This window comes from Xenopus laevis, chromosome 3S (genome assembly GCF_017654675.1).
Source record: "Xenopus laevis strain J_2021 chromosome 3S, Xenopus_laevis_v10.1, whole genome shotgun sequence".
Lineage (NCBI taxonomy): Eukaryota > Metazoa > Chordata > Amphibia > Anura > Pipidae > Xenopus > Xenopus laevis.
This window is the reverse complement of record NC_054376.1, coordinates 115,911,861-115,923,688: the sequence shown is the minus strand read 5'-3', so window position 1 is coordinate 115,923,688 and position 11,828 is coordinate 115,911,861. Positions and strand designations below refer to the sequence as shown.

The window sequence follows — 11,828 nt, the reverse complement described above, 5'->3', positions numbered from 1 at the left end:
GGCACTTCTCTTTCCATGGAAAGATAAATGTTAAAAGATGTTTAAAACAAAAAGGCATTTGGCAGTGCTTTGTGCATTCTTTGAGTGAGATAGCAGCAAGTGAAATTAATCATTTGGCTACTTGTGATTTGTATAGTGCTGATATGGAATAACTGCCTTTCTTCCTTTATTTTATAAGCTTAAAGGACAAGGCAAGCCTTGGTTTGGCTATTTGCCCATGTGGTAGACATTGTCTAAATAGTGCTTCCTTCACTTCATTTTCACTTATAAAAAGTGAAAAGTTGTTTGTTGCATTAGTGATTGCTGCTGCCATGTTTCTTTCTGTTTCACTATCCTTTCCTTATTAAGGCAGCACACTTTTCTATAGCAACCTGACACTGTATGCAATTTGAATTACTTGTGAAGGCGGGCATTCGGGGGCTTGACGCGTTTATTATTTTTTAAATATGTTAATAGTAAAAAAAAAATGAAGCAGGAAGGGGTGGGACCCTTAATACCAGAGGGGGGGGGGTCAGCTGGTTGATGAGAACAAAAAAAACTGAGATTCTGAATTCATATTTTTCCTCTGTCTACACAAATGAGGAACCAGTTAATGAAGGTTTCCTTCTTAGGGTAGGACTACATGGAAGTTTTTGGCGCGATCCGCTGGGCTATGATAAAACGCCTGTGACAAGCGTGCAGCATCTGCATCCGACAGTCGTGTCGCGACGGATCAACGATGCGACACTACGCGTCAATGCATTCACTTACCTTATTTTTGTCGCATGCGTTTTGTTGCAGCGCATTGAATCACGCCGAAAACGTCCATGTAGTCCTAACCTTAATTGTAATGTAATTATCCTACCGCACACCTGTAGTTCACCAATCCTGCAAGCTGGTGGTGCGTTCCTTCCGTTGACCCGGCTGGGTCCCTTATGATGAAGGGTGGGTGTTCCCCCCCCCGAAACGTTGATGTTTGGTGGCTGAATAAAAGGGGATAATCCCCGACTGCACTAATCGGTGTGTGTGCGGATCCGTTTCTTTTACACATTGGTTACTAACCTTAATTGTCCCAATTCTAGTAATACAACTAAGGATGCATGGTTCACTCATGAGGAAATTTAAAAGAGACTAGAATATGTTGGGATAAATAAAGGTCCAGGACCAGATGGTATTCATCCCAGGGTAATTAGCGAGTTTAGCTCTGTGATTGCCAAACCTCTTTACTTAATTTATCAAAGGCTATTGTGATACTAAACTCTATAGTTAGTATAGATATGGGTATATAGAATTTATGTGAAAGTAGGGAGGGGTGTGTGTATGGATTCTGGGTTTTCATTTGGAGGGGTTGAACTTAATGGACTTTGTCTTTTTTCAACCCAATTTAACTATGTAAGTATGTAACTATTTGAAAGCTGAGTTCTGCGCATGCTCCAGATCCGCTGCTAGCATTGTACGTGCATAATCACGGTCTTGGTCTTTCTACAGAGCGTCACTTTATGGATAATTGTACTTCAACTAGTCAGCTCTAATTTTGGAAACAAGCTTCTGCAACATGAAAACGGACATTGCAGCACTTCATAACTTATTTAATTAAGGCTTTTCCTATGAGACAACATGTTTGTTGGGCTTTGCTTGTCCTTTAAGCTGGTGGTGGTGGGGGTTAATAAAACCCACAACTGTATGAACCAGTGGTGTAACTATAGAGGAAGCCAACCCCATGCTTGCGCCAAGGAGGGGGGGGACCAGACCAGGGGGGTCTACTTCCTCTACAGTTATAAAATCCCCCCTTCTCTAGCTTCTGTCTTACCTCATTGTTGCAGTCCTCTCCCTTGACGCCTGCTTTTACTGCTTGTACAGGGTGTCAAAACTATAAAAATAAAAATTGTTGTCAGATTGTTCAGGCAAATAACTTAGGGCAAGGGCACACATAGCGGATTGTCTGCTTGTCTCTGCCTGCATTTAGTCCACAGGCAGAGGAAAGTAGCTCCATTATCAAAGCTACACGGAGCATATTTTCACATTTCCCCGCTATTATCTTCATATAGCGCCACACAAACCAATGCTGGGCCTGTACAAAACGCAGGCAGAGGAAAGCAGACAATCCATTATGTGTGCCCTTACCCTAAGGCTAGGGCCACACGGGAAGATTCAGGGAGATTGGTCGCCGCGTCTTTGAGGCGACTAATCTCCCTGAATGGCTTGCTGGCATCTCGCACCCGCTAGGGCTAAAGTCGTCTGCGCCTATTCACACGCGGCGATACGTTTTTCAAAGACGCTCGAGCGACTTTGAAAAATGTGTCGCCGCACATTCAGGGAGATTAGACGCGGCGATTAGTCGCCAGGCGACTAATCTACCTGAAATCTTCCCGTGTGGCCTAGCCCTTAGAACCATGGTCAATTTCAGTTCAAAGCTTTGTGTAAAGCGTGTAAATCCCTGACCTTACTCTTGTCGTTTGTTTGTTGACATTGTTTTCAGAAGTACTTAAACAGCACTGTGTGTAAACATTTACATGGAGGTTGCTAGCCTTTTTGGAGGTCAAAACCAAGCTCTCCTCATTATAAACAGTTATAAAGATTGACTTGAACTTTCACAGCTGGTGTTTTAGAGGGACCATTAGAGGAGGTTTTGCTTTTTTCACGGGGGCTACACCTCAGTACTACTGGTTGTACCTTCTAAAATATCACATAAGTGTACATAAAAAATTTAGTTGGGAATTCGAGATAAAATATTTGCTCTCCTCTAGTCTTCATAAAGCAAATAAAGGGAGGTCAAGGGGTATATTTATCAAAGAGTGAAGGTAGAGCTCGCCACAGTCTTCTAGAGTGAAATTCCTGTAACTCTCCATTCATTTCTATGGGATTTTTAAATGAGTATTTATCAATAGGTGAAAGTAAAAAATCATCCTTTGATAAATACGTCTTTCAAAATCCCATAGAAATGAATGGAGAGTGGTGGAATTTCCCTCTAGAGGACTGTTACGATCTCTAACTTCACTTTTTGATAAATATACCCCCAATTGTGCCTACTGTGTAGAATAAATTGTGCTGCTGCAGAAAATCACGTTTGCATGACTAGTAAATCCAGAGCCAGCAAGGAGGTGATATGTGGACTTTCCTACAGGTATGAAAGCAGCTGAACCTAATGGGCAGATTCAGGGTCGGACTGGGGGGCCCCCTTCATCTCCCGTCCCCCTACTATGATGTGCAGAGCGCGTAGGCATCCGTGCGCCCCTGAATGAATAGGTGCCGTGCGCATGCGCAGATGGCGCTGCACGGCGCCTAGAAATTTTTTTTTTCTATTCCGATCCGCAGAGGGGACTGGCCCGGCCTGGGGGCCCATTAAGGGTCGGGGTGCACCGGGTTTTTTCCCGGTGTCCCGCCAGGCCAGTCCGACACTGGGTAGATTTATCAAACTGTGGGATTAGAGCTCACCCCAATACAATTCCACCATTTTCTATTAATTCCTATGGGATTTTTAGGAATTAGGTTTTCTTAGGATAAGTAGTAATTAGCATATTTATCGAGCTACTAAAGGGAATCAAAATTGAAGACTGATGCCCAAACCAATCTGTATATGGAATACAGTCCTGCAAAATTACATTTTCAGTGCAAGGTTGACTATTATGAGATTTATGTATTGCATTTCTATTAGAACCACACACGCAAACTCCTCAACAGCCAATACAAGTCATGAGCAGTGTTGGACTGGGGCCGTGGGACACTGGGAAAAAACATGGTGGGCCCTGACTCTCACGGGCTGTGCCAACCCAGGTCTGCTCCCCTGATCAGCAGTTAAAGGGGCGGTTCACCTTTAAGATAACTTTTATTATGTTATAGAATGGCCAATTTTAAGCACCTTTTAAATTGGTTTTTATTATATTTTTTTTTAGTTATTTGCCTTTTCAAATGGGTGTCACTGACTCCCTTCTAAAAAACAAATGCTCTGTAAGGCTACAAATGTATTGTTACTTTTTATTACTGATCCTTTTATTGAGGCCTCTCATTTTCATATTCCAGCCTCTTATTTAAATCAATACATGGTTGCTAGGGTAATTCGGACCTTAGTTACCAAATTGATTAAGATGCAAATCGAAGAGCTGCTAAATAAAAAGCCAAATAACTCAAAAACCACAAATGATAAAAAATGAAAACAAATTGCAAATTATCTCAGAATATCACTCTCTACATCATACTAAAAGTTATCTCAAAGGTGAACAACCCCTTTAAAAGAAAACTATACCCCCAAACAATGTAGGTCTCTATAAAAAGATATTGCATAAAACAGCTCATATGTAAAACCCTGCTTCATGTAAATAAACCATTTTCATAATAATATACTTTTTTAGTAGTATGTGCCATTGTGTAATCATAAATATAAAACTGCCATTTTAAAGGAGGGGGAGTTTGGAAGTTGGGAGGAGGACCCAGGAGGCTGGGAGGAGGGCCCTTGTGTCACAGCCTGGTGGGCCCCAAATGCCCCATTTAGATGCTGGTTTTATTTTTTGTAATAAAACTTGTTTTTTATATTAAGTCCCAGTGTGTGCAGTGCTCTCGCTCTATATTTATTTTATTTGACCAACATCCGGGCAGTTAACTACATTTTCTAGGATTGTTCTCCTCTCTGGAAATTTATTTCACACCATATCACTGTACATACAAGTATGTGATCCATTATCCAGAAATCCATTATCCAGACAGAAAGGTCACAAATAAGTTATAATTATTCCTTACTGGAGGAAAAACAATCCTATTTCGTTTATGTAAATCCTGGAAGTGATGTCCTTGGCCATGTGTATATTTTAGCCTAAAGTCCCAGGTTATGTAAACACTTATTTCAAAGCAAGCACTGACATCTGCCTTGAGCAAAACTGAACATTATCTTATATGTTCCAGAAAGTCAGGATATCCATAAAACTTGACTCTCCCAAAAAGCTACCCATTCAACAAGACCAATATGAGATGGATCCTGAAAAAAAAATCTCTAACTGCCTGAGGTCCAAGTCAGAAGTAAAAAAAGACACCTGGGATCTAAACTCCTGATATTCTAAGCAAAAGTTAATCTGCTATCTAAACTGTGCCTTTACTTTCTTAGATTAAATAGCTACCCCCCATGGCTGACATGGAAATTGCCAGGGTAAAAAAAACCCCCAAGAACTGACCTATTTGTTTTCCATCACAGCTGGAACTAAAACATAAAAGTGATGCACAAAAGGGATGCCCTTTTTTTTGCCGAAGCGACAAGCCTATCCACAGATCTACTTTAGTGGTTTGACTTTTTTTATTCAAGTCCCCTTGGATCAGAAGCATCTTTTTAGGACCCCCTTATCTAATAATAGGGTTACAATACAGGAAAACATTGGCGTTTCAGCTTTAGTGCCAAAAATATACATTATACGTCAGCAAGTAAGTGGTGGCCCCTCTACCTGGCCTTTCAGGGAAGCAAATAGAGCCTAATTCCCCTTCAGGCTGAGAGGACCCTGACACTGCTCCTGGTCTCCCATGGGGGCTTCCCCCACAGTTTTGGAGCCATTGTGCTAAACCCAATCAGTAATGGGCTATTTGCATGTAAATGTCATACAGCAACATGCCTAGAAAAGATAGACGAAACCTGCGCCAGATTTCAAAACTGGACGCCCAGAGGCCGCCCCGAGGCCGCCCCTCCCCAGTATCATGCGCAAGCACATGCTTTTAGCTCAGTCACGGAGAACTGGGGACAGGATGTTTATGTAACAAAATTCAGGTGCAGCTGGAATTTTTGCCATCACCAAAAATCCAGGCCGAGTTAAAACCTTGGCCAGAACTAGAGGCAGGCTGAGTAGACATGTGACGTAGACATAACTGGTGGCAGCAAAAACACTTCAGTGTTCTGGTATGTGTTTTAAGGTACCGAACATGGAAACTACAAAGAAAATAACACACATAATACTTTTTCACCCACAGGTAATCAATTTTCCCGTGGGCAGAAAAGCACCCAAAAATACCTTTGAATCCAGAAAAATGGTCATTGCCTCATGCAAAACATTTATTTGCGGTTCGGTTCGGTATTCAGCCATGATTTGGATTCGGCCGAATCCTTCTGCCCAGCTGAACCGAATCCTAATTTGCATATGAAAATTAGGGGTGGGAAGCGGAACACATCTTTTACTTCCTTGTTTTGTGACAAAAAGTCATGCGATTTCCATTCCCACCCCTAATTTGCATATGCAAATTAGGATTCAGATTCAGTTCGGTATTCGGCCGAATCTTTCGCAAAGGATTCGTGGGTTCGGCTGAATCCAAAATAGTGAATTTGTTGCATCCCTGGTATTTATCATGTTACTTGTCCTCCATGTGTATTCTTTTATATATTGTACATACTTGCTGGTCCTTACAGAACTTTATACATAAAGATATACACACATAGGATCACTGGAAAGTATTGGACACATTACAGACATAAGGACCAGGAAAGTATTGGGCAAATTATAGACCTAAATGGACACATTATAGACATAAATGGACACATTATAGACACATTATAGACATAAATGGACACATTATAGACATAAATGGACACATTATAGACATAAATGGACACATTATAGACCTAAATGGACACATTATAGACCTAAATGGACACATTATAGACCTAAATGGACACATTATAGACATAAATGGACACATTATAGACATAAGGATCAGGAAAGTATTAGAAACATTATAGATATAAATGGACACATTACACACATAAGGACTATAGGAAAGTATTAGATATATTATAGATATAAATGGACACATTATAGACACAAATGGACACATTATAGACATAAGGATCATGAAAGTATTAGAAACATTATAGATATAAATGGACACTTTATAGACATAAGGACTATAGGAAAGTATTAGATATATTATAGATATAAATGGACACATTATAGACATAAATGGACACAGGAAAGTATTAGATATATTACAGATATAAATGGACACTTTATAGACATAAGGACTATAGAGAAAAACAAGGGATGCTCCGTCTGTTAAGTGGGAAGAACTTGTGTGGGAATGAGGGAAATAATGGACTGCAGCAGCAGCAGCAGTGCCACATCCACATGGAATGGAAAATGACAATAGCCTATCCAGACTTGTTTTAAAACAACCAATCGTCCCCATTGCGCTGAAGCCAATCGCGCGCTCGATTACATCTCAACTTGGGATGAACTGCTGTGTGTATCGCTGGAGTAATTCTGCCAGGGAAACATTCGTGCTGCTCCTTGACAAGCTTCTTGACTTTAGCCGAGAGAATCGTTGCAACGCTGGATCCTCCTTCTGAGGCAGAGAAGCTGCAGTTCATCTGCAATGGAGCCGCTGCTGGGGATGAGTCGCTGCTGCTTCTTCCTTTTGTGTTTGCTGCCCGTGCAGCCGGCGCATTCCCTCTACATCTCCAGCGATAAAGGTAAGTGCCCAGCGGAAAGTTTCCACTCCTGTCTGTTCCCCAGTGAGACGCTGCAATGGCTTCAGGGAAACAAAACCCCTTCCAGGAACAATGTAATAACCCCACGAAAGTTTGTTGTGTGAGTGAAACATCTCTTTGCGCTTCCGCTGAGCTGGAATCTACTGAACGCGCTCGCTCGCCACAGCCCTTTTCTATCGCTCTCAGTCGCCGCTGCCCTTTTCTATCGCTCTCAGTCGCCTCTTCCCTTTTCTATCGCTCTTAGTCGCCGCTGCCCTTTTCTATCAGCTCTCAGCCCTTTCCCATTATCTTTATTAGCAAGTTTAGCAGCTAGAGTTCAAGGCAGCGCCGAGTTCCCCCCTTGCGTGTTACAACAAGCTCTCCGAGCCCAGCTGCTGCGATTACAACTATTTGCCAATGGGAGAGTAGCGACACATGAGCTGAGGATCTATCTGTCTGTCATAGAGAGAGAAGTAAATAATAGAAAATCAACCGAAGCCACAATCTTAGAACGTTCCAACTGACCAATAATGGAACAGAGAGATTGGATTGGGATTTGCAGAAAAGCTTTGTGTTTCTCTCTTATACCTGACACCACCCCAAACACTGGCACCTGATGCAGGACATGGTCTGTTCTTTCCTGCAAGGTCATATCATTGTTAAGGGTAAAGTCACACCTGGAGATTCGTGGGGAATTAGTAGCCCAGAGACTAATTGCTTCTTTGGTAGCGACTAATCTCCCCGAACGGCTTCCGCCTGGTAGAATGCGAAATCGCCTGCGGCATGGCACTCGCCAGGCATGCCTCACCTCACGAGGAAACTTCGGGCGACCTCGGGAATCGAAGTGCCGTGAGTGCATTGCCGCAAGCTATTTTTCATTGTAGCAGGGAGAAGGAGATTGTCAACCCGAAGAAGAGACGATTAGTTGCCAGGCGACTAAATCTCCCAGAATCTGCCCGTGTTCCCCTGCCCTAAGGGCAGAGACCAGTGTGAGACTGGGCTGGTGGGAAACCCGGGAAAAAATCTGGTGGGCCTCCTCGGCCAGCGCGACATGTCGTGCATACACCAGGGTCCCAGGTATGTGTGTATGAGCGTCAGTGCCACGTTTTAGCTAAATTTTGATTTTACCGTGACCCCCGACAAAGAGGGATTGCGCAACTAAGAAGCGGATCTGGGCCGACGGGCCCACGAGAGCCTGGTGCCCACCAAGTTTTTTTCCCGGTGTCTCGCCGGCCCAGTCCGACACTGTGGAGATTTAGTCGCCCGATGACAAATTGCCTTTTCGGAACAACTAATCTCCCTGAACTGCCTGCCCGCCTGGCTAGAAGCTGAATCGCCGACGTGATGGCACTGGGAGCATTTCGTTTTCCGAAGTCACCCGAACGAAGTGCTTAGAGTGCCACCCCGCGGGCGATTTTGCTTCTAGCCAAGCAGAAAGGCAATTCAGGGAGATTAGTTGCTCCGAAGAAGAGGAGATTTGTCACCGGGCGACTAATCTCGCTGAATCTCTACGTGTGTCTATGCCCAAAGGGTCAGGGCACACACTCAGATTGGGGGAAACTAATCTCCCGGGCGACAAATCTCCTCTTCATCGAGACGACTAATCCCCCCTGAACTGCCTTCCCCTGCCTTCCGCTGGCTATAATGAAAATCTCTGACGGGAAGGCAGAGCGATTCATTTTCTGTAGTTGCATCACGATGAAAGCGCCGCAAATGCATTGCCACCGGCGATTTTTCATTTTATCAGGCGGAATGCAGGGGGAATGCAGTTCGGGGAGATTGTCGACCCGAAGAAGAAGCGATAACTTTCCATTCGACTAAATTTCCCTGAATCTGCCTGTGTGCCCTTGCCCTAAGGGCAGAGACATACGTGGAGATTTAGTCGCCCAGCAACAAATTGCTTCTTCTTCGGGCGACTAATCTCCCCAAACTGCCTTCCCGTCGGCTAGAATGTAGATCGCCAGCAGGATGGCACTCGGAAAGGTTAGTTTTCCGAAGTGGCCTGAAGTTGCCTAACAAGGAAACGGAGTGACTTCGAAAAAAGCCAAAGCGATCCAAGTGCCATCCTGCCGGTGATTTACATTCTAGCCGGGGGGAAGGCAGTTCGAGGAGATTACTCGCCAAAGAGAAGCGATTTGTCGCTGGGCAACTAATCTCCCGAAATAGCAGCGTGTGTCTCTGCCCTTAGAGCTCACTCAAATAACTGATTCCAGTACAAACAAAATCTAACAAAATAACTACCTTTTGCACAAATTCTGCATGTAGAGAGACACGTCTATTGATTTTAATAGAGTGAACTCTAATACTTCTAGGCAAAATGAGCCTCCCCCTATACATCCCCCCCTAATACATCTGCTAGGAAAGGAAGCCCTCCTATAAGATATATTGGATCTAACTGTCAATAAATATCTGACACCCAACTGCTGCATGATGAGAGAATGAAGAGAAACAGATGCTGAGAGAGGGATAGTGAACATAAACTTGATTATTTCAGAAAAGGTACAGAATATTTCATTGATTACATTTAGAAAGTTTCTTATTTCAGTATGATGAAGCTTAAATAAAATTTTCATTTTCGCGATAGTTCCCCTTTAAGAGATGAGAGAATGAAGCTGGACATTTATTTATGACAAGACAGTGGGGAATGTGTGGGTTTTTTGTTGTTGTGTAAATGTGTTGAAGCGGTGGGTGAGCCAGTGCATAGTTACACAACTACTCAGCTTCTTGCTTGGATAAGAACCGCTTGGGATATATAGAGGAGCAGCAGAGATATTAAAGGGATTTTTCACTTTTAATGAGACTTTTAATATGTCATAGAATGGCTAATTCTAAGCAACTTTTCAATTGGCCTTTTTTTTCATAGTTTTTGAATTATTTGCCTTCTTCTGACTTTTTCCAGCTTTCAAATGGGAGTCTCTGACCCCATCTAAAATACAATTGCCCTGTAAGGCTACATGTTTTTGTTATTGCTATTTTTTTCATCACTCATCTTTCTATTCAGGCCCTTTCCTATTCATATTCCAGTCTCATATTCAAATCAGTGCATGGTTGCTAAGGGTTCAGTGGCGTAACTATAGAGGAAGCAGATGGTGCAGTTACAGGGGGGCCCAGGGAACTCAGGGGTCTGCTTTCTCTATAGCTAATAAGAAAACCCCCTCTTTCCCAGCCGCTCTCTTACCTGTGGCAAGGAAGCGGGACTGAAGTCGGCACTGAGTGGGCGGAGTGGGGGTGGTCAGTGGGCGGAGTGGGGGGTGGTCAGTGGGTGGGAGGATGGGGATTGGAGTGCGCCGGACCCCTCTGAAATTTTTTTTGCAGGGGGGCCCAGTGCACTCTAGTTACGCCACTGTATGGGTCATTTGGACCCTAGCATCCAGACTACTGAAACTGCAAACTGGAGAGCTACTGAATAAAAAGGTAAATAACTTAAAAAAAACACAAATAATAAAAAACAACATCCGATTGCAAATTGTCTCAGCATATCAGGCTCTACATCTTATTAAATGTTAATTCAAGGGTGAACTTTTGTATTCTTTGTTTGTCCAGACTAGAATGAATTTGGTTGTGAAACAGGGGAGCTGTGCCAATGGGGCAAGTTGAGAAACCCTCTGGTTACCAGGGACGGAACAAATGCAAACAAGAAATTCGTCGCGTCTAGCATAGGGAGCGCAATTGTACTTCTCTGCATTATCATAGTGGACCCCCCCCAGATCCCCTCCGGCACCAAAAAGTTGTTGGGGGGAAGCAGCAGTGAGCCTCCTCAGGTTGACACCCCTGGAAACAAGGAACTATTTAAACCAGGGCACACTAAGGGGCAGATTTATTAAGGGTCGATTTTTTTTTATGGTCAAAACTGTCAAATTCAAACTCGATTCAAGTTTTTTTTAAAAATATTAGAATTTCTATGTTTATCAAACTCTGGCCCTTTAAGAATTAGAATGAGGAAATGGGAGAGGTCCAGTGATCAATCTGGAGATGTTTGGAGCCTTCCTGACATTCAAGTTTTTTTTGGAGAAATAATTCAAACTTAGTTTGGTCAAATTTGATTACAATTCGATTTGAGTTTTTGGGTCTGTAAAATTCGTCCAAGTTTTGCATATTCAATTTTCTTCACAAATGACCCTCCGATTGAATCAGATTCATGTGAGTTAAAAAAAACACACATGAATTAGAATTTCGACCCTTGATAAATGTGCCTCTAAGGGTCCGGCCACACGGGCAGATTCGGGGAGATTAGTCGCCAGACGACAAATCTCCTCTTCTTCGAGGTGACTAATCTCCCCGATCTGCCTTCCGCCGGCTAAAATAAAAATCAACTGGGGGCAGGCACTCAGAGCGCTTTGTTTTCCGAAGTAGCCCGTAATTGCCTCACGCGGAAACTTCGGGCCACTTCGGAAAGCGATCTGAGTGCCTGCCCCCA

The 11,828-nt window shown here is 43.2% G+C and overlaps 1 protein-coding gene across 1 annotated transcript in view; it reads left to right on the top strand.

The window, feature by feature from the left end:
* The first annotated feature begins 7,088 nt into the window (after positions 1–7,088).
* The window catches only part of adamts2.S (ADAM metallopeptidase with thrombospondin type 1 motif 2 S homeolog), a 150,174-nt gene continuing 145,434 nt past the window's right edge, over positions 7,089–11,828 (top strand). The window contains exon 1 of the mRNA XM_018256219.2: positions 7,089–7,414. Coding sequence (XP_018111708.1) covers positions 7,318–7,414 — 97 coding nt within the window. The 5' untranslated portion in view covers positions 7,089–7,317. The remainder of the gene's footprint in view (positions 7,415–11,828) is intronic.